Source organism: Sebastes fasciatus, chromosome 24 (genome assembly GCF_043250625.1).
Source record: "Sebastes fasciatus isolate fSebFas1 chromosome 24, fSebFas1.pri, whole genome shotgun sequence".
In the NCBI taxonomy this organism is placed as follows: Eukaryota; Metazoa; Chordata; class Actinopteri; order Perciformes; family Sebastidae; genus Sebastes; species Sebastes fasciatus.
In genome coordinates, this window is record NC_133818.1 from 2,459,250 (window position 1) to 2,478,987 (window position 19,738).

The 19,738-nt window shown below is 38.1% G+C and overlaps 2 protein-coding genes and 1 long non-coding RNA gene across 3 annotated transcripts in view; 1 reads left to right on the plus strand and 2 right to left on the minus strand.

Moving 5' to 3' along the window:
* The window catches only part of LOC141762808 (uncharacterized), a 196,991-nt gene that overhangs the window by 13,547 nt on the left and 163,706 nt on the right, over positions 1-19,738 (plus strand). The gene's annotated exons all lie outside the window — the stretch shown is intronic.
* LOC141762646 (uncharacterized) lies at positions 484-5,595 on the minus strand. Its single transcript, XM_074626591.1, has 2 exons — positions 2,316-5,595; positions 484-1,431 (listed from the first exon to the last, which is right to left on the minus strand). The coding sequence occupies exons 1-2, from the start codon at positions 4,078-4,080 to the stop codon at positions 1,115-1,117; spliced, it is 2,082 nt and encodes a 693-aa protein (XP_074482692.1). The 5' UTR covers positions 4,081-5,595; the 3' UTR covers positions 484-1,114.
* dusp27 (dual specificity phosphatase 27) lies at positions 5,695-16,946 on the minus strand. Its single transcript, XM_074626590.1, has 5 exons — positions 16,768-16,946; positions 15,449-15,567; positions 10,364-10,595; positions 9,476-9,693; positions 5,695-8,832 (listed from the first exon to the last, which is right to left on the minus strand). The coding sequence occupies exons 1-5, from the start codon at positions 16,917-16,919 to the stop codon at positions 6,089-6,091; spliced, it is 3,465 nt and encodes a 1,154-aa protein (XP_074482691.1). The 5' UTR covers positions 16,920-16,946; the 3' UTR covers positions 5,695-6,088.

Genomic DNA, 19,738 nt, shown 5'->3' on the forward strand with positions numbered 1-19,738 from the left:
TGCATAATGAGTACTTTTACTTCAGGTACTTTAAGTATATTTTGATACTAAAACTATTATACTGTATAATGTATATATATTATATAATAATATTATAATAATTACTTGGTCCCCTTTTTTCCTGTGTGACATATTTTCCAATAAAGTTTGGAAAAAAAAATGTAAAAAGTAGTTTTGTAGTCCACGAGATGCTAACGAGAAAGCAATGTTTTTGTTTGTTTAGTTGTTATGAAATACAGCTCCACATTATTCATTACGACATTGAATATGCTAGCATAAAATAATACTATAAAATAAAATAGAATAATACAAAATAATAAATCAATAATATAAGAATAATATTTAAATGTGAAATATTTGAATGATATAAAAGAAAAAAGAAAAAAAATACAATCATATACATCTAGAAATGACCACATATAAATAAATATCTTTATATGTACCTACCTCTGAGAAATAACATACACAAAACAAAAATCTGTATCATGCTTTGTAAGCTTGTTTAATACAATTAAATTCAATAATAAATATAATACAATAGTGATTATCAGACTGTGGACTAGTAAACATACCAGTCAGCTACACATTTATCACTTTCCTCCAAAAATTATGATGCCAAGAGTATCACTGTTTATTTTCTAGAAGTTATAATGATATTTTAAATGATATTGTTCTTCCATGCATCATCAGATGGGTCTGGTAGATGTCTGTTAATGAAAATACCACCAGTGAAATAATAAAGTATTGCATTTTAAAAGTATTGATCGGTGAGATCAGCTTTAAATTTCAATGGGGCAACAAGTAACATTTTATTGTAGCCTGTCACAGCCTCGAATGTTGTGTCTGGTAGGCTTAACTTAGTGTAAAAATGCCTCTTGAACTTTCTTTAGGCTCTGGAAAATAGTGTGCCCAAAATGTGGCGTGAACAGCTCCAAAAACAGAAGTGGTTTCCAGCTGCTGTTGGTGCTATATAAACATTTCAATATGGCGTACCACAAGGCTCTACCCTGGGTCCACTACTTTTCTCTGTGTTACCACTAGAGGTCATCATCCTCAACCACAAGATCACAAAAAGCCAATATAATCAAACGCTCTGACAATATTTAGAGTTTGATCAAAAGTCCATCATGGCCTCAAACTCATCAATCCTCTGTCGGGTGTTTCCTCTCCGGATCCTCTTGAAGGACACGGTTTTGTACTTTGATGATTGGTGGCTGCTGTTCTTCTTGTCGTCCGCTGCGTCCACCTCGACCGCCTCGCCCGCCTCGCCGTTCACGTTGTGAGAGTTTTGACCTCCTTCCTCTTTGTCCTCCTTCACTTCCATCACGGACGAGTTTGGGGTCAGACTGAGCTCTTTGCTTCCTCCTTCGGCCCTTAACGACGACTCAGCAGCTGCATCCATCGACGACACCTCCTCCTCCAACCTGCAGCCTGATAGTGGAAAATATTATCTGTGTGGCTCTTTGTTGAATTAAAATGATTTTTAAAGGTTAAAGCACCATATGAGGTGGTTTAATTGGCTCTGTGGAGGTTTTTTCCATTATCATTTGCTTTAGGCAACAGAGTGAGAGTCATCTTTGTGGAATTTTAATTAGATTTTAATGAATGAATCTACTCTCTGGCCTGAATCTCCACTGTGAGTAATTGTGTTTCCAGCCAATTATAGCTGCAGTTATGTAAGATCCTCTCTAAACTGCAAACTCTAAAACAAAGTGGACAACGTCCTGCTAGATCTTTAAACACTGACAGCAATAAATAACCTAAAGTTTAGGAGTTAAACCAAATGAAAGCAGTGGGGGAAATAAATAGTGTTAAATGACTTTGGTTGGCTAATAGACACTATTGTATTTTTCTTGTAATTTTCAACCAAAGAAAACTGTTTTACAAATGATCTTTTTCACATCACATTCATTTATAATCATAAATTAAAGTTTTGTGACGTGAATTTGTGAAAGGATGAACATTAAAATGAATCCTAAATTGCATTTGGCTGAGCTTAATTCCTTAAATTTGTCAAACTTCTATTTTACATTAGATCTAATTAACATATTAAGCAAACTATTCAGTACAAGTACAGCTCATTTTTGAGGCATCCATGTTGAAACAACTTAAAGGTAAAACCTGTAAGATTTTTAAAACATCAAACCCCATTTCTAAATATAATTATTAGTCTGCATTTTTCAGCAACAGCCTTTTAATCTATTTACATTCTGTATTTTCCTCTTTAAATGGTAACTCCCAGTGTTGGTGGCGGAGTCCGCCATCCCGCCAGTCTTGAGGTCATAACAGAGCAGTATACTTTAAGAGGTGGTTACCTGTCTGTAGTTCAGGTGTAATATCCTGGACGTCAACGGCAGTTTCACCTCGATGTCCTGGTGCAGGAAATGATGTCATCGGCGTTGTTTCAAGTCGCTCCTGTTCCTCCGAACTCTGTATCTCAGCGCCGACAGACTTTGTGTCTGTCGGAGTTTGTGCTGCAGCTCCCTCCGTCTCTTTGTCGCTGCTCGGTGATGTGGGATAAACGTCCCCGCTGTGGTTCTTGGCAGCGCCTGAGCCTCTCTCTTCTTCTGCGAGGAGTCGGCGAGCTTCATTTCCTGTTTCTGCAACAGCATGACTCAGCGTTTCAGCACATCCAGAGGCTCCTGGAGGTGATGGAGGTGATGGAGGTGAATCTGATTGGTCGAGCTGGTTTGCTGGTTCGTCGTTTGGTTCCTCTTTCCAATCTTCTTCTTCTGCACTTCCTTCTCTGTCTACCAAGGCCGCCATGTCTTCTTCTTCTTCTGCTTCTTCTTCATCCTCTTTTTCTCCTGTATCCTCCATCTCTTCTTCTTCTCCATCAACCTTTTGTTCTTGTTTCATCACCTCCTTTTCTCCTATACCCTCCATCTGTTCTTCTTCTACCTCCTTTTCTCCTGTATCCTCCATCTCTTCTTCTTCTTTCTCTTCATCCTTTTCCCCTGTATCATCCATCTCTTCTTCTTCTCCATCAACCTTTTGCTCTTGTTCTTTTCTTTCATTGTCTACATATTCTTCCTCGTTTTCTTTCTCTGCTTGGTCATCCTCTCTTTCCTCCTTTCTTTCTTCTTTTTCCTCCATCTCTTCAACCTCATCTTCATCATGGCTCTTCTTCTCTTTTTCTGCCTTTCCATCCCTCATAACCTCCTCCTCTTCTTCTTCTTGAGTCTTTAACTCTATCGCTCCATCTTTTGCTCCCCCCTCATACTCCACCACTACCTGCTTTTCTTCTTCTACCTCATCTTCCTCTTCTTCCTCTGTCTCCCTGTCTTGTTCTGTTCTTTCTTTATCTACCTCTTCTTCCTCCCTTCTTTCTTCTCCTACCTCGTCCTCCTGAATTACCTTATTGTTCTCCACCTCTTCTTCATCCTGTCTTTCTATCTCTTCCTCTTCTACCTCGACTACCTCGACTGTCTGAAGTTTGTTTGTAACCACCTCCTCCTCCTCATCCTCTTCGTCCGCCTCCTTGTCCCTTTCTTCTTCCTCTTGCTCTCTTTGAGTCTCTGCTTCATCCTTTTCTTCTTCTATCCGTGCCTCTCCTTGCTCTTCTTCTACCTCATTTTCATTTTGCTTCTCTACCTGTTCCCCCCCTTTCTCGTCCTCCACCTCCTTTCCTTTCGCCATCATTTCTGCCTTTTCGTCTTCTTTTTCTTCTCCTTCAGCTTCGTTTTTTCCTTTCCCCTCTTCTTCTTCAATCTTCTCTTCTTTTGTCCCGTCTTCTGTCACATCTATCAGCTTTTCTTTCCCTATTTCAACATTGCCATCCTCTCCCTCCTCTTCCTCTTTCCAGTCTTGGACCTGTTGCTCTCCTCCTTCCTTTCCCACCTCCTCTCCGTCCTCTTCCTCCATCGTCACTTCACCTCTTGGCATTTCTTCATCGTCTACCTTTTTGTCACCTGCAGTACCTTCGGTGTTGTCCTCTCTTTGTACTTCAGAGGACATTGTGTCCTCCAGTGACAGAATATCTCCAAACAGGCCGACCGCCTGAATAACCCGAGCCACTATGGAGTTCTCCTCCAGGTCCAGACTGTCCAGCACGTCTGCCGCCGTCCACCAGCTCGCCATGACGCAGGAAGTAAGAGAAAACTATAGCTGCTTGGTCAAACACAGTGAAAGAAATCAGCCTGCACACTCGCTCACTCACTCACAGAGGATTTCATTAATGCTGATTGGCAGAAACGCAGCACACGTCATTTCTCAACAGTCTGGTGACCTGAAGGCCACGTTTTCAGCCTCGGGTTTGTAATACTTTAATCTTTCAGGTGTGACCTCTCTCTCTCTGCTTTACTTCTTAAAATGACCACAGTTTGTACTTTTTTTTAATTGAAGAAGTATACTTTTATAAAGTAAAAAGTGGTCGATTTAATCCCAAGAAGTATTCATGGAGTACACCTAAAAGTATACTACTAGCACATTGATATTAGTATTCTTACTACATAAAGTATACATTGGGGAAATATACTTGAACTTTACGTAAGTATACTTCATAAAATAAACTTTAAGTACTTTTTCGTAAGGGGTAGTACAATTTTGAGGTACTTTACTTGAGTATATATCTCACTACATTTTGGAAGTACTTTTTACTGCACCACATTACTACTTTTACTTCAGTAAAATATCAGAGTATTTCTGCTTAAACAGTAAAAGTACACATAATGCCCTCAAAGTATAGCTGGGAGTACTCGATTAAGTACTATCTACTTTGATTAAGTGACAGTGGTGGAACTGACCTGGTTTTGACAAGTTTTATTAAAATGATGTTATAATACATTTTAAAGTGTTTTCCTTCCTTTTTCAATGAATATTTATAATATGTTTTACAGCCAGAGTATGCATACATGTACTGTAAATAGGAGTTTCTTCTTTCAGCCTGAAGATCAACATTCCCACTGCGGTTTATCCAACTGTGGTATGTAAATCTTCACAGTAAGCTGTAATGAGTGTTACAGTCTCACATGTATTCACATTATGTCACCGTTTCGCTGCAGCTGCATTCTCGTCAAAATACCAAGGGAAAGGAGTCTCTGAATCACACAGATCTTCACGTTTAGTCAGTAATTATCTGTAAATCACAAATCATCCTTATATCTGAAAAGATATTAAAAGCACTACCTCCAATACTCCCATAGATGATGCTATAACTCATAGATCTGAGTCATGAGCCACATCCACAAATAAAATAAACTTCTTTCATAACCAAAATTAGCAGAATTAGGAGTCGTTTTTTCCCCCCGGGAAATGCTCCTCTGGGCTTGTTATGCAAGAACAAAATGAGTCAAATTCTCCAAAATGACACAAATAAAAAGCAGAACCTCCATCTGTGGAAATATTGTAGTTTATAGAAGAGATTAAGTGCATCTCTTCCTGTTCATGTAATGCAGAAAATAAGGAAAGATCCATTTAAAACTCTCTTTAAGAAGCGTTTCTAATCTCCCTCCTCATCCTATAATATATAGATATCATTTAATATAATAGTTTAATAAGAAATAGTTATATAACGCACCTGTAAAGATATTTCACTTTTGGAGCTGTTTGTGCTTCTTCTTCTTCTTCCTTTTTCTTTTTTTCCTTCTTCCATTTTTCATTCTTCTTCCTTTTTTCCTTCTTCTTCTCGATCAGTTTCGGTGATTTTGCGTTTGTTAATGATCTTAATATATTAAATAATAAACCTACGAGTCCTCATTTGTCAGAACATTTATTGCAATAATAAAATAATGTAACAAACAGGATTGGTTTCGTTTTTCAGGAGTTTCACGTCATCTTTTATGAAAATATGTACTAAATGTGTTTTACATTCAATGCTGGTGCAACCAAAACCTTAATTAATAATAAAATAAACTAGTTTTATTAATAAATATTCATCCTTGTAAAGTTTTGATGCATGACGGGAAGGTGCTTACTGATATTAACAGGCTTTCTTTTTCATCCACATGCCTGTTATTAGTGTTTCTTAGTGCTTGTTTCACATTTCAGATGTCAGATAATGTTTAATCTTTTAACCTTTTTGTGAAACAAACTCTTCAGATTTAAAGTCCATGATGAGTTCAGATCTTAGCAGCATCAGTAGTTTTATCTAAGATTCACTTCTGCTCTGTGATTTTGCTTCCTGCTGCGCCCTCCAGGCAGCGAGCACCTCGTCGTCTGCGGCCTCGGCGGCGGCCCGAGCTCTGGCCCTCTGCCTGGTTTGGGCAATGAAGGTGGCGATGTCGTCCTCCTCCTCGTTGGCTTCCTCCCTCTTCCTCCCGTCCGTCACGCTGCTTTCATATCGCGAATGATGAGCAAACTTCCTCTTTGTGGAGGGGTCCTGGTAGCTCTGCGATCCCTCGTCGCTCTCCTCGTAAGCGCCGTGTGACCTCGCCGCCCGGCTGTGGGACTGCGTGAACCCATTGCAAGTGTCTTCACTTGATAGATCCTCATGTAACCTTGACCTGTATCTGGAGGCAACGCCATAAGTTTCCTCGTCTTCCTCGTCGACAGCATAGGATGCCCGGCGGCTCGAGAAGTCGAATTCGGAAGCGGAGGCATCGAGATCGTCGTAGGGATCCTCTGATGGGCCAGCTTCTGCTCCTGAGGCCGGTTTCCTCGGAGGAGGACGGACGCTTGTCAGCCAGTCGTCGATGCTGGTGTTCTTGTCTTTCTCCAGCGCAGGGTTGAGATTCAGGCACCCAGAGAGGCCGAAAGTCCTCACAGGTTTCTCTTTTTTCTTCGTTTCCTCCAGAAACTCCTCCTCTTTCTTCTGTCTCTCCTCCTCCTCGTCTTCGTCCTCCTTTGGTTTCTTCTTCTTGTACAGGGTGCTGCGCTTGTTGTCCTCCAGGATCTTTTTCTTTTCGTAGGTCGCCATCTTGCCCCTCATCTCCAACTTGATCTCCTTGTCCATGGCGTCCAGTTTGCCCATGTCGACCTGGTCTTGGAAGAGGCTGTAAAGAGGGACGCTGGTGGTGGTGATCTTGTTTTTCTGGGAGCCGAGGGTGGAGCCAAGGACGGAGCTTCTTCCAGTGAGACCAGAGACGCTGCTCGACCCGCCACCTGAGAGGACTGACGCTGCCCTGCCTCGACCCTGCGACAGTGCGCTGGAATAGGAAGCGCCGCTCAACAAGGACGCTTTGTCATCGTCCACGCCCCGGCCAGAAATCAGGCTCGTCGCACCGCCGAAGCTGAGCTGCGATCCAGCACGTGACGGAGGAGGAAGGCTCATCTCGGTTTGCTTCTGCTTGATCGTTTCAGAGACGACATTAGCGATCCAGTTTTGGATGCTTGCCAGGTTGACCATGGGTTCACCTCCGGGGCCCTGGACAGTAGGAACTGGGAGGATGGGAGGAACTGGTGTCCTGGGGTTAACAGATCTTGAGCTGCGAGGCTGCGATACGGATGATATGACAGATGACCTGCCGCTGAGCATAGACACGTTGTCATCATTGGCGACGCTCGGCGGGCCCGTGACTCCGGCTCCGGCCCAGAAGGCGGAGAGAGGTATCGTACCTCCGCTGACGCAGCTCTCATCCTCCCAGCCACACATGGACTGACTCTCTTCTAACGTTTTCTTGGAGCGCTCCAGGATCTCCTCGCGTCTTTGCCGCCGTTTGACCGTCGCAGAGTCCTCGCCGCGACTCATCTCCAAAATCTCATCTGTGTTTTCCTCCCCGAGGCGCTTCTGCTGCCTCAGCTTCCACGCCTGATACGCTGTCAGGTTGACATCTTGGAAGGATGGCGTCTTGGGTTCTCCCTCGCCGTCACCTCCGTCTCCGACAGAACTTTTCTCTCCGTCCTCTCGATCTTTCTTGTTCCAGCCAAACTGGATCCTCTTGACGCGCCAGCGCTCCAAAGGCGTCATCTTCTCTTTATTCTTCTGGCAAAAGTTGTACATGGAGCTGGTGTCAGAGAGGAGGCTCTCCACTTCCTCATCAATCTTCTTCTTCTCTCCTTCTCCACCTTCTGTGGCGGTGCTCTCGCTGCCTTCGTCGTCCTCCTTCTTGCGGTAGCGAGCGGCAGCATGTTCCTCGATCTCCCTCAACCGCTGTTTCCAAAGATCAGAATAACTTGAGCAGCTGGAGGTGGACATCGCGTCTGAGGGTGGACGTCTGCTGCGGCGCTTCAACCGCTCCTTCACAGCTCGCACGTCCTCGCTGGTGACGCTCTCCACATCGGCGTCTACACCTTCCATCGTCTTCTTTGGTCGACCCTCGGCGAGAGATTCCCCATCCTCGCCGTCGCTGTTCAGCTGCGCCTCCCACCAGTCGTCGTTCTGGTATTTCTCGTTCCTCCTCTGCCACTCTCGGATCATGCTGTCGAGACCGTCCTCATCGTCGCCGTCTTCTCTGCTCTCCTGCTTAGGCAGAACAATCTCTTCTTGGACGCGGGTCGACCCCTGGTTGTCCAGCCCGTTCTGCGCTCCAATCAATCCGCTCCTGAGCGCCGCAGCAGCTGCAGAAGAGGCGACGCTGCTCATCACGCTTCCTCCATCCTCCTCCTCCTCCATCATGATGGAGTGCGCTTTCACCTCGATCATACTCTGCTCTTCCTCTTTATCAGTATCATCATCGTCGTCGTCCCCGCCCTCGCCGAAGATGCGAGTGCGTGTGCGTGCGTCGATAACGGAGCACTGGCTGAGCGTTTCGTCGTCATCGTCGCGCTCCTCCAACAGGTTCTCGTTGAGATTTCGCAGCTGCTTCAGGAAGCCTTCGTTGGGGTTGATGGCGCGCTTCTTCCTCATGGAGGTCAGGGCCTCCATGATGGTCATGTGCTGGAAGATCATCAGGTAGGACGCCACCAGGACAGCAGAGCGGCTGACGCCCATCATGGACACCACGAGAACCTTCCCTGCAAGAAGACAAAACGGGGATTATAGTTGACCACATGACACATCTTTAGTGTGATGACGTTATAGTATAACATGTATTCAGTGGTTAAATACGGCTTATAAATGTTAAATACGGGAGGTGAAAGTGAAGCTGATTTAATGTCCTCATTTTATAATGTTAAATAAACTAGTACACTTCAAGTTTATTTTATGAAGTATACTAGTATTTACGAGTATTTTATACAGTACATTAAATAAACAAGTTGGAATGCCATTTCACATATTTAATTTAATAATAATAAGTTATTACTATTAATATGAATTTCTTTTTTGCAAATACCTTTCACATTGTGCATTTCTTTCTCTTTTTTATATATTCTTTTTTAAATATATTTTGCTTTTGTAAGACTGCAGAAATAATGAAACGTATACAATGGAAAATATCCTTGTAAAGTATAAAAAAGGTAGTTATTATTGCTTATTAGAAGAAATAATAAAAAATAATTCAGGAATGCATTTAAAAAATCTCAGTGATCTCAGTCAAGTTAAACGTTTCTTTTGTCTAATTGTGAAATTAAATGTCTTAGAAATAATTCAAACCCACCTTTTCATCATTAATTGCCTAATTTCTTTAAAAAAAGATGAAACATTTCAACCACTCACCCTTGTGTGTCAGCAGAGCCTCGTCCAGGAACTCGGCAGTGGGCCGGAAGTGCACCGAGATGTCGGAGTCTGGGAAGTCGTCCACCTCGATGCCCAGGTACGTGAGGTTCATGCCGCCGTAGAAAGACTCGCCCGTGTACACCCCCGTGCCATGGGCCGCGTTGAGGATGTGGGTGATGCCCATTCGCTTCAGGCGAGCCTTGTTGACCGCAACAGATCTGAAACAAGAAAAACAATTGGTTTTTTTTAACATATATATTTTTTATTTTATTATTTCATTTTATATTTATTTATTTTCTATTATAATATTTTATTACTATTATTATAATTTTTTTTTTCTTCCTTTATTATTATTTTTTTGTTTCCTTTTGTGTGACACAGACCAACATGGGGCGGTCCTTTTTCTGTTTTTATTTCATGTCACAGACACTGAGTTATGTTCTACATTTGATAAGATGACCTTTGCCATGTCTGCAAAAAAAACAATAAAAAAAGATTTAGATTAAAAACAAACCAAAAAACACTCGTACTGGAGCTTTCAACCCTAACACATGGTCTTCATCAGCTACTAGAGTTTGCTGAGTTGTCGTGGAACTGTAGACGTCCAAACAAGACGGTTTCATTTGGCTGAAAGCTGCAGAACAATCAAGTAAGTGGACATTTACTTACATTACTTGTCTGTCTGTCTAACAGTATGTCTATTGTATGTGTACTTTTTCTCAAACTGAGCTGCCTATGGATGCTAAATGAATTTCAGTGCAAACTGACAATAACGTTGTATCGTATTGTACCGTACCGTACCATACCGTACCGTACCGTACCATACCGTATCGTATCGTATCGTATTTAGTGGAAACTGCTGTACGTGTCTGCCTTTGCTCGACTCACTTCTCGGCGATAAAGATGTTGGGCCACACCTCGTCCACGGGGTTGCTGGGAGCCTCCAGGCGGTCCTGCACCATGGCCCTCTGGATGTCCAGCACACAGGGGGTGTTGTAGGGGCTGCGGTCGTCGATCATGTCCTTGACCCGGTTGTACAGGTCTTCCACCATCAGCTGCTCGGCGGTTTCCAGCATGGACTCTGGGATGGACTCTTCTCGCACGCTGCGAGGCGGCAGCTCTGAGGAGGAAACACATGAGCGTCATTTATGTATTGTTACACTGTCAAATAAAGATGATCATCATCCTGTAACCCTCCACTTGTAGTCTGTAACAGCTAGATAGTCTCGCTTCACTGTAACTGGTCCCAGTGGATTAAATGGTTTAAATGGGCCAGTATGGAGACGGAACCTGACAAAATCATAAATAAATGAATAAATACATAAATGACTCGATAAATAAATAAATATGTCATTAAATGTAGCAAAAATAATATAAAAAATAAATGTAGTCATTAGTTAATTGATAAAATGTGACATAAATTGATATTTCTGTTTTAATTTTTTTCTTTATCTTTGTATTAATTCCCTTATTTATTTACTCCTCTGTATGATTTTCCCTTGTTTTTATTTATGTACAGCTAGCTAGCTAGCATGTAGTCATGCACCCTGACCCTGTGATGACACACAATGAGTGACAGCTACCTCGTTTGCATAATGAGAAAGAAATGCATGAAGAAATGTAAAAAGAAATGAATACAGATATAAATAAGTTTGGGGGAATAAATAAGGGGGGAAATGCAAAGGTAAAATTGTGCAGAAATAAATACATATATTTAAAAATAAAAATAAAATAAATGAAAAATAAATGAAAAAATAAATAAATAAAAAATAAATGTAAACATAAATGAATAAATGAGAAATAAATGCATAAATAAAAAAATAAATAAATGAATAAAAAATAGATACAAAAATAAACAAATAAAAAATAAATACAAATAAATAAAAGATAAATAAATAAATGAAAAATAAATAAATAAATTAAAGATTAATAAAAAATAAATAAATAAAATAATATAAGGGAAAATGGGAATGCAAGAATTAAATGATAGAACATGCGCCAGCCCTGGTCCACATCTGACCTTCCTCCAAACTGACATCGTACACTTGGTCACAGATATTATTCAAACACTTCTCACACTAAATGATCCATGTGGTACGTCCTCATCCTGCAAGACAAACAGCATAAAGGTACATATAGACTCAGTCCAGAGGCGTGCACATTAAAACACATGTCCTGGATCTCTCTGCATGCTGTGAAGCTGCACACTCCTCATGAATGCATCGTCTTCCTCCTGCAGATGAAACATGTATCGTCCATTAATGTAGTTAGATGTCAGAATGTGACGTGTCATATGATCATACGAGCTCATCTCCTCAATCAATGTGACCCGTGACCCTGCTCCTCCGTCTCCATCCGGTAATGAATGGCGGCGACCAAACGTGGGTTCACTGTAATTGAAGAGTGCTCGACCAAATTAGAGTTGTTGAATGTGGACTGATGTGATCTCTGCTCAAATTCAGCAATTTATTCATCGTTAAAAATCCTTTACAGCTTCTCAAATTTCTTATTTCATACCAGCGTCGATTAATAAGAGGAATTGCATACAAGCGATAACACAAAAATATGACTTTACATAATTTTATATTTAAAAAATATGACTTTAGATAATTTTACAAGTAAAAAATATGACTTAAGATCACTTTATAAGTAAAAAATATGACTTTAGATAATTTTATAAGTAAAAAATATGACTTTAGATAATTTTATAAGTAAAAAATATGACTCTAGATGATTTTTATAGGTACAAATTTTGACTTTACATAATTTTATAAGTAAAAATTATGACTTTAGATCATTTTATAGGTAAAAAATATGACTAAAAAATGATATCTATGTAAAATCATCCAGAAAAGGAGTTTTTCCGCCCTCTTGTGGCCACGGTCGGTAACTGCAACTGTATTAATATCAAGTTAGAGGAATTACATATAAGCCAAACTTCCGGTTACATCCTACAAAATAAAACTTATAAAAGACACGATTGTCGTTTTATTTCAATCTGAATGCTTCGTCGACAGTATTACGACACGATTGTTGTCTTGCCGTAATATAAGTAATGTACAATTGCTTTAATATCAAGTTAGAGGAATTGTCTTGTAACCGGAAGTTTGGCTTACATGCAATAAGCCCAGTTTCCGGTTACATCCTACAAAATAAAACTTATAAAAGAAGTGATTGTCGTTTTATTTCAGTTTGAATGCTTCGCTGACAGAATTACGATAAGATTTACTCTGACTTCACTGTAGTGCAGTTAAACTTTCTTCTCCTACTAACCAAAAGTGAGAGAACATTCATTTAGGAGGAAAGTAGCTTTAGCTTCGTTAGCTTCTGCTCATAATGTAAACTAATTGTGACGTACTACGGCGGCCCTGAAGACTCAACAGACTGAAGACACAAACGCTAATCGATAGACTGGATGGACTGAGAGAAGATGATCGTCGGGTTTAGCTGAGCCTGCTATCTTCTAATATTAGCTCTGATTATTTACTTTATGTAATATCAGTAATATTTAAATGTAAAGGTAAACTAGCTACAGCCTCAGGTAAATCTAAATAATATCATTTAGAAAAGGAGTTTTAACGCCCTCTTGTGGACACGGTCGGTAACTACAACTGGATTAATATCAAGTTAGAGGAATTATATATAGGCTATTACTTCCGGTTACATCCTACAAAATAAAAGAGAAAGATGTAGTTACGCACTTTGTCCACAGGAGGGCAGTGTGATTATGATTTTAATTATATCTTTTATAAGTTTTATTTTGAATGATGACCGAAAGTCTTGTAGTTTGTGCACTTTTTTTTTTACTTATAAAATGATCTAAAGTCATAATTTTTACTTATAAAATTATATAAAGTCATATTTTTTTACATATAAAATCATTTAGTCAAATTTTTTACTTATATAAAATTATCTAGTCATAATTTTTACTTTTAAAATTCATCTAAAGTAATAATTTTTACTTACAAAATTATCTAGTCATACTTTTTACTTATAAAGTGTTTTAAAGTCATATTTTTTACTTATAAAATTAATAGTCATATTGTTTTACTCATAAAATGATCTAAAGTCATATTTTTTACTTATGAAATCATCTAAAGTTTATTTTTTTTACTTATAAAATTATATAAAATCATATTTTTTACTTTTAAAATTATCTAAATTCAAATTTCTTACTCATAAAATTATGTAAAGCCAAATATTTTACTTATAAAATTATCTAAAGTCATATATTTTACTTATAAAATTATAAAAAGTCATATGTTTTACTTATAAAATTATTTAAAGTCATATTCTTTACTTTTAAAATGATCTAAAGTCATATTTCCTACTCATAAAGTCCTATTCTTTACTTATAAATTTATTTAAAGTCATAATTTTTTACTTATAAAATTATTTGAAGTCATATTTTTTTACTTATAGCGATCTAAAGTCATATTTTTTACTTTTAAAATTATCTAAATTCAAATTTCTTACTCATAAAATTATGTAAAGCCAAATATTTTACTTTGAAAATTATCTAAAGTCATATTTTTTACTTATAAAATTATTTAAAGTCAAATTTCTTACTTTTATCAAATTTTTATCAAATTTATTTTTAGTTTAAAGACGACTTTACATTTAAATATTACTGATATTACGGAAGAAAATGATCAGAGCTAATATTAGAAGATGGCAGGCTCGTAATATATTACTTATATTACTGCAAGACAAAATCGTGTCGTAATACTCTCAGCAAAGCATTCAAACTGAAATTAATCGACTATCACTTCTTTTATAAGTGTTATTTTGTAGGATGTGACCGGAAGTTTGGCCTGTATGTAATTCCTCTAACTTGATATTAATGAATTTTTTTTAATTATAATGATTGTGTCTAACTATAGTTGTTTAGCCGAGCCAGCCAAGGGTTATCAATAGATCTGATTATTTTCTTGCTGTAATATAAGTAACATTTAAATGGGGAGTAGTCTGTAAACTACTAGCTAAGTAAGATAAGATCAGATATTCCTTTATTAGTCCCGCAGTGGGGAGATGTGTAGTATACAGCAGTAAAGGGGATAGTGCAGAAAAACAAGATGCATCAGCTAACACAGTAAAAAAAGAGCTAAACAAAGTGTAACAAAATATGAACCATTTAAATAGAATGAAGTATAAAAATAGGAGCAGTATATACAGTATTGACAATAAACAGACTATTAACAAATTGCACAAGTGGAAAATGATATTGCACAGTGAGAATGAATGAATGAATGAAATTCCACCTGAAAATATCAGGTTATTGTCAGTTTGTTGGTGTGTAAGTGGTCTACTTGGAGTAGCGCTGGTTGTGGAATCTGACAGCTGCAGGAAGGAAGAGTAACATTTACTCAAAAAGTTACTTGAGTACATGTAACGGAGTAAATGTATCCACCTCTGTGTTTCAGAGTTCCAGTCTTACAGTTCCATCTAGTCTAATAGTTATCAGATGTCTGGTCAGATTCCTAATTCTGCTGATTTAATTAATATTTTTACCAATTTTAGACAGTATTTTATTTGATTAAACTGTTAGGAGGCCTGTATTTAACCCTCTCCACGTTTTCTGCAACTAAAATGCACACAAAGAGCTATAGAGCAACATCTATGCTCATGTTATGTATATTATTACTACATAAAGCTGTATAAGTCAGGACCATAACATAAAGTTATATAAAAACCTTATGTGATATGTTATTAGTGCAAATTATCTATTGAATTAGTAATGGTGGTCTTTTGAGTGTTGATCAGCAGTCTTAAGACATTTTATAGATTTCACGACTGATGCATAACGAAAATAACATTATTAAATAACAGTATTAAAAGACTGCCCTCCAGAATTCAGTGCACAGTGTCTGTCACTGTGTGCATTGATTAGATAACTACCTAATATGAAATACAGCTGATTTAATTGAAGCTAGTGGCTCAGAAGCACCACTCTCTCCTCATCGCCTGTCTCACCCTCACTGATGATCTTCTTGGCAGCGATGGCTGACGAGAGGTGGATGGGCTCCATGAAGATGCTCGCGGCGTCAGAGCCTGAGATCATGGAGAACCTGGACTCCGATGCCATCGAGAAACTGACAGAGAGAGGAGGAAAAAAAGAATAAAACAGCTCAGTTCAGAGAAACTAGTCACCCAAAATATCCTGCAAGAATCCGTACACATATTTTTGCTTTAAAAGAAAAGAACTTCAAGTACTTAAACAACAACAAGAAGATGTTATTTTAAAATTTAATGACTGAAATTAGGGCTGTCAATCGACTAAAATACTCAATCACAATTAATCACACATTTTCTATTCGTCCAAAATGTACCTTAAAGGGAGATTTGTCAAGTATTTAATCCTCTTATCAACATGGGAGTGGACAAATATGCTGCTTCATGCAAATGTATGTATATATTTATTATTGGAAATCAATTAACAACACAAATCAATGACAGATATTGATCCAAAAACCCTCACAGGTACTGCATTTAGCATACATTAAATGTAAACATTAATTAATTGATAAAATGTGACATGATTTAATTTGCTTCTTTATTTATTTATCTTTGTATTCATTCCCTTATTTAATTACTCTTCAGTTTAATTTTCCCTTTTATTTATATTTGTATTATTTTTGTATTCATTTTTAAATTTATTTATTTATTTTTGCATTTATTTTCTTTTTATTTCTGCATGATTTTAAAATAATATAAAATATAAAAATAAATAATAAAATATAAAAAATAAATGTAATCTAAATAAAAAAATAAATGCAAAAACAAATGAATAAAAACAAAAAAATAAAGCAATGGATTCATCAGGTTTTCTAGTTTATATGATACCAGTATCTTCATTCTAGCTTTAAAACTGAGCTACAACCTAAAAAACGCAAGTTGCATTAATGCGTTAAAGAAATTTGTGTTGTTGAAATTAATTTGTGTTAATTATCGCGTTAAGTTTGACAGCCATACTGAAAATATTTATTTATTTTACTGGGGTTTGCACAAAATGTCAGTTTATTTCACATAGGCCACAAAAAAGGGAAGAATGATACAGAAAATAATAGAAAGAATTAAGAATTTAGTGAATATTAGATTCAATTTGTGCTGACCTACAGATACAGATATTCATGTTATTATTAGAGAGATTATTATTGGAGAAAAAAGTGCAGCTTTAAAACCTAAATGTGCTTTCTGTGCTCGGGTCAATCATTCCAACAGGTCAAGTTGGAAAGATTCTCTTAATTTCTGTGAAATCAAACAGAAGTCTGGTGTGTTGTCTCCTCTCCTACCTGGGTGATGGACAGCGCAGGTAGCGGGACTGGACTCCTCGGGCACTCCTCCTCTCCTCCTCCTCCACCTCCTCTTCATCAGGAACCCTCTGATCAAGATGCTCTCCGCTCTCATTGGCTGACGCCATGGCAACCAAGATCCCTCCTTCCATTGATAAAACAAAAACAAACTTTAAGTCATGTTGACTTTGTAGTTATTCAACAGATTGTTATTTCTCTTATACTTTGGATTTTTGCATCAATAGGATGAAATTTCTGGATAATAATAATAATAATAATAATAAATACATTTATAAATAATAATAATGAAACAATATAATAATACAAATAATAATAATAATAATAATGAATTTGATTTATATAATACACTTTAAAATACAGTGAATATAGTACATTAAAATACAGTCTCAAGGTGTTGATCCATCCATCCTCTGAATGTTCTAGGTCTCTAGTCTCATCCATCCATCCTCTGAATGCTCTAGGTCTCTAGTTTGATCCATCCATCCTCTGAATGCTCTAGGTCTCTAGTCTGATCCATCCATCCTCTGAATGCTCTAGGTCTCTAGTCTGATCCATCCATCCTCTGAATGCTCTAGGTCTCTAGTCTGATCCATCCATCCTCTGAATGCTCTAGGTCTCTAGTCTGATCCATCCATCCTCTGAATGCTCTAGGTCTCTAGTCTGATCCATCCATCCTCTGAATGCTCTAGGTCTCTAGTCTGATCCATCCATCCTCTGAATGCTCTAGGTCTCTAGTTTGATCCATCCATCCTCTGAATGCTCTAGGTCTCTAGTCTGATCCATCCATCCTCTGAATGCTCTAGGTCTCTAGTTTGATCCATCCATCCTCTGAATGCTCTAGGTCTCTAGTCTGATCCATCCATCCTCTGAATGCTCTAGGTCTCTAGTCTGATCCATCCATCCTCTGAATGCTCTAGGTCTCTAGTTTGATCCATCCATCCTCTGAATGCTCTAGGTCTCTAGTCTGATCCATCCATCCTCTGAATGCTCTAGGTCTCTAGTCTGATCCATCCATCCTCTGAATGCTCTAGGTCTCTAGTCTGATCCATCCATCCTCTGAATGCTTTAGGTCTCTAGTCTGATCCATCCATCCTCTGAATGCTTTAGGTCTCTAGTTTGATCCATCCATCCTCTGAATGCTCTAGGTCTCTAGTTTGTGGCTGTAACGTTTCACGAGGCTGTGATTATCCTAGAGGTCTCCACAGGTCATTTTATACAGTGAGGTCAATGAAATGTCTCCTATGGGGACTAACATCATCACACATGAATCCAGTTGGGCTCATTGGATCCACCAGAGTCTCAGCTTTACAGTGAAACCCAATTTATGTAATTCACGACTGTTTAGGGACCCCAGTATGCAGAAATATTCAAACACACCATTTCAGAACAGCGTTTTTCAGCCTCTGAAAGAGAGTAAAGTCGGTGGGGATCGCGGGTCTAGACCAGATAACAGATATCACACATGCAGGACATTTAGTCATAAAATACAACCTAAAGAAGACGGCTGAGCTGGTTCACATATGATTCAATACTCAAACAGGCGTGTATGACCTAATGTTGAAATGCTGCTCGATGAATCACACTGTGTGGCCTTCAGGATCTAAAGGTAGGAAATCAACAAGACTGAACATCCTCGCAATAAATGGACTATTCTATGAAAGATGAATCAAATCATTGTGGATGTATATCTGAACAGAAATAGTCCGACACAAAACCTCCAGAAAAACGTAGAGTTGTTGTCTTTATACAGAAGCAATAAACGGGATGTTAATCAGTGAGATTTAGAGGTGTTGTGTATATATACTGTATATATATATATTTCTAAAGATGTTTTTCTTTCATTCATTCATTCTTTAAAAGTAGAAATCAGCATGAAGTAAAAGTACCTCACATTTGTACTTATGTGCAGTATTTGGAGCTACGCCACTACTGTTGAAAACACAGTAAAAAAAGACAGTATGGGACAAAAAGAAGCATAAACCTGTCCCAGATTTCACACTGATGTAGCTGTAAACGTGTGTGTGTGTGTGTGTGTGTGTGTGTGTGTGTGGTCTATTTTTACCAGAGGACAGCTGCCTGAGAGCCGACAGGCCGCTGAGCTCTGAAAGGCCTCACAGCTTTAAACAACACCACCGATCAGCAGCGAGAAAACACACCGACAGAAAATACCTTTATATCAAACACCAGTCTGTGTGTCTCTGTGTGTGTCTCTGTGTGTGTCTCTGTGTGTGTGTTCTTACCTCGCTGGGTCAGTGGCGGTCTGAAGGAGGTCGTCTGAAGCTGATGGCATCCAGACTGACACTAAAGTTAGAGAGAGTCCTCACCACAACCAGCACCACCAGCACCGCCCCCGACCAACCAGACACCCAGACACCCGACACCACAGCAGCAGGTAACTGAGTACAAGTACTCCAGTACTGAGTACTACTACTCTTTACTCCACAGATCCCTTCTTTTGTTATCCTTCTGTCCTTCCCTACATCCTTATCCCACATTATTTCATTCTTTCTATTCTTCTTTGTCTATCCTCATAATAATAATAATAATAATAATAATAATAATAATACAAATAATAATATTAAGAAGAAAAAGAAGAAGAAACAACAACAATAATAAAAACAATAAGAATACACATAATAATATAAATAATAAAAATAGCAACCAAAATAATAACAATAACAATAATAATTTTAATATAATAATAATAATAAATAGCTCAAAATAATAATAATAAACAAAAATAATACAAATAATAATAATGATAATAAAACAAAACAAAAATAATAAAAAACAAAAACATAATCATAATAACAACAACAACAACAACAACAATAATAAAAACAAAAAGAATAACAATAATAATGACAGTAATAATAATAATAATATAATAATAATAAATAGCTCCAATAAGAATAAGAATAAGAATAATTCAATTTATATAGCACACTTT

Excerpts from the sequence above, each read along its gene's own strand:
- dusp27 (XM_074626590.1), bottom strand. The coding sequence starts at position 16,919 with ATGGAAGGAGGGATCTTGGTTGCCATGGCGTCAGCCAATGAGAGCGGA. Across the intron at positions 15,568-16,767 it reads CTGCGCTGTCCATCACCCAG|TTTCTCGATGGCATCGGAGT; the intron begins GTAGGAGAGGAG and ends TCTCTCTGTCAG. Across the intron at positions 9,694-10,363 it reads AACATCTTTATCGCCGAGAA|ATCTGTTGCGGTCAACAAGG; the intron begins GTGAGTCGAGCA and ends TTCTTGTTTCAG.
- LOC141762646 (XM_074626591.1), bottom strand. The coding sequence starts at position 4,080 with ATGGCGAGCTGGTGGACGGCGGCAGACGTGCTGGACAGTCTGGACCTG. Across the intron at positions 1,432-2,315 it reads TACACCTGAACTACAGACAG|GCTGCAGGTTGGAGGAGGAG; the intron begins GTAACCACCTCT and ends TTCCACTATCAG.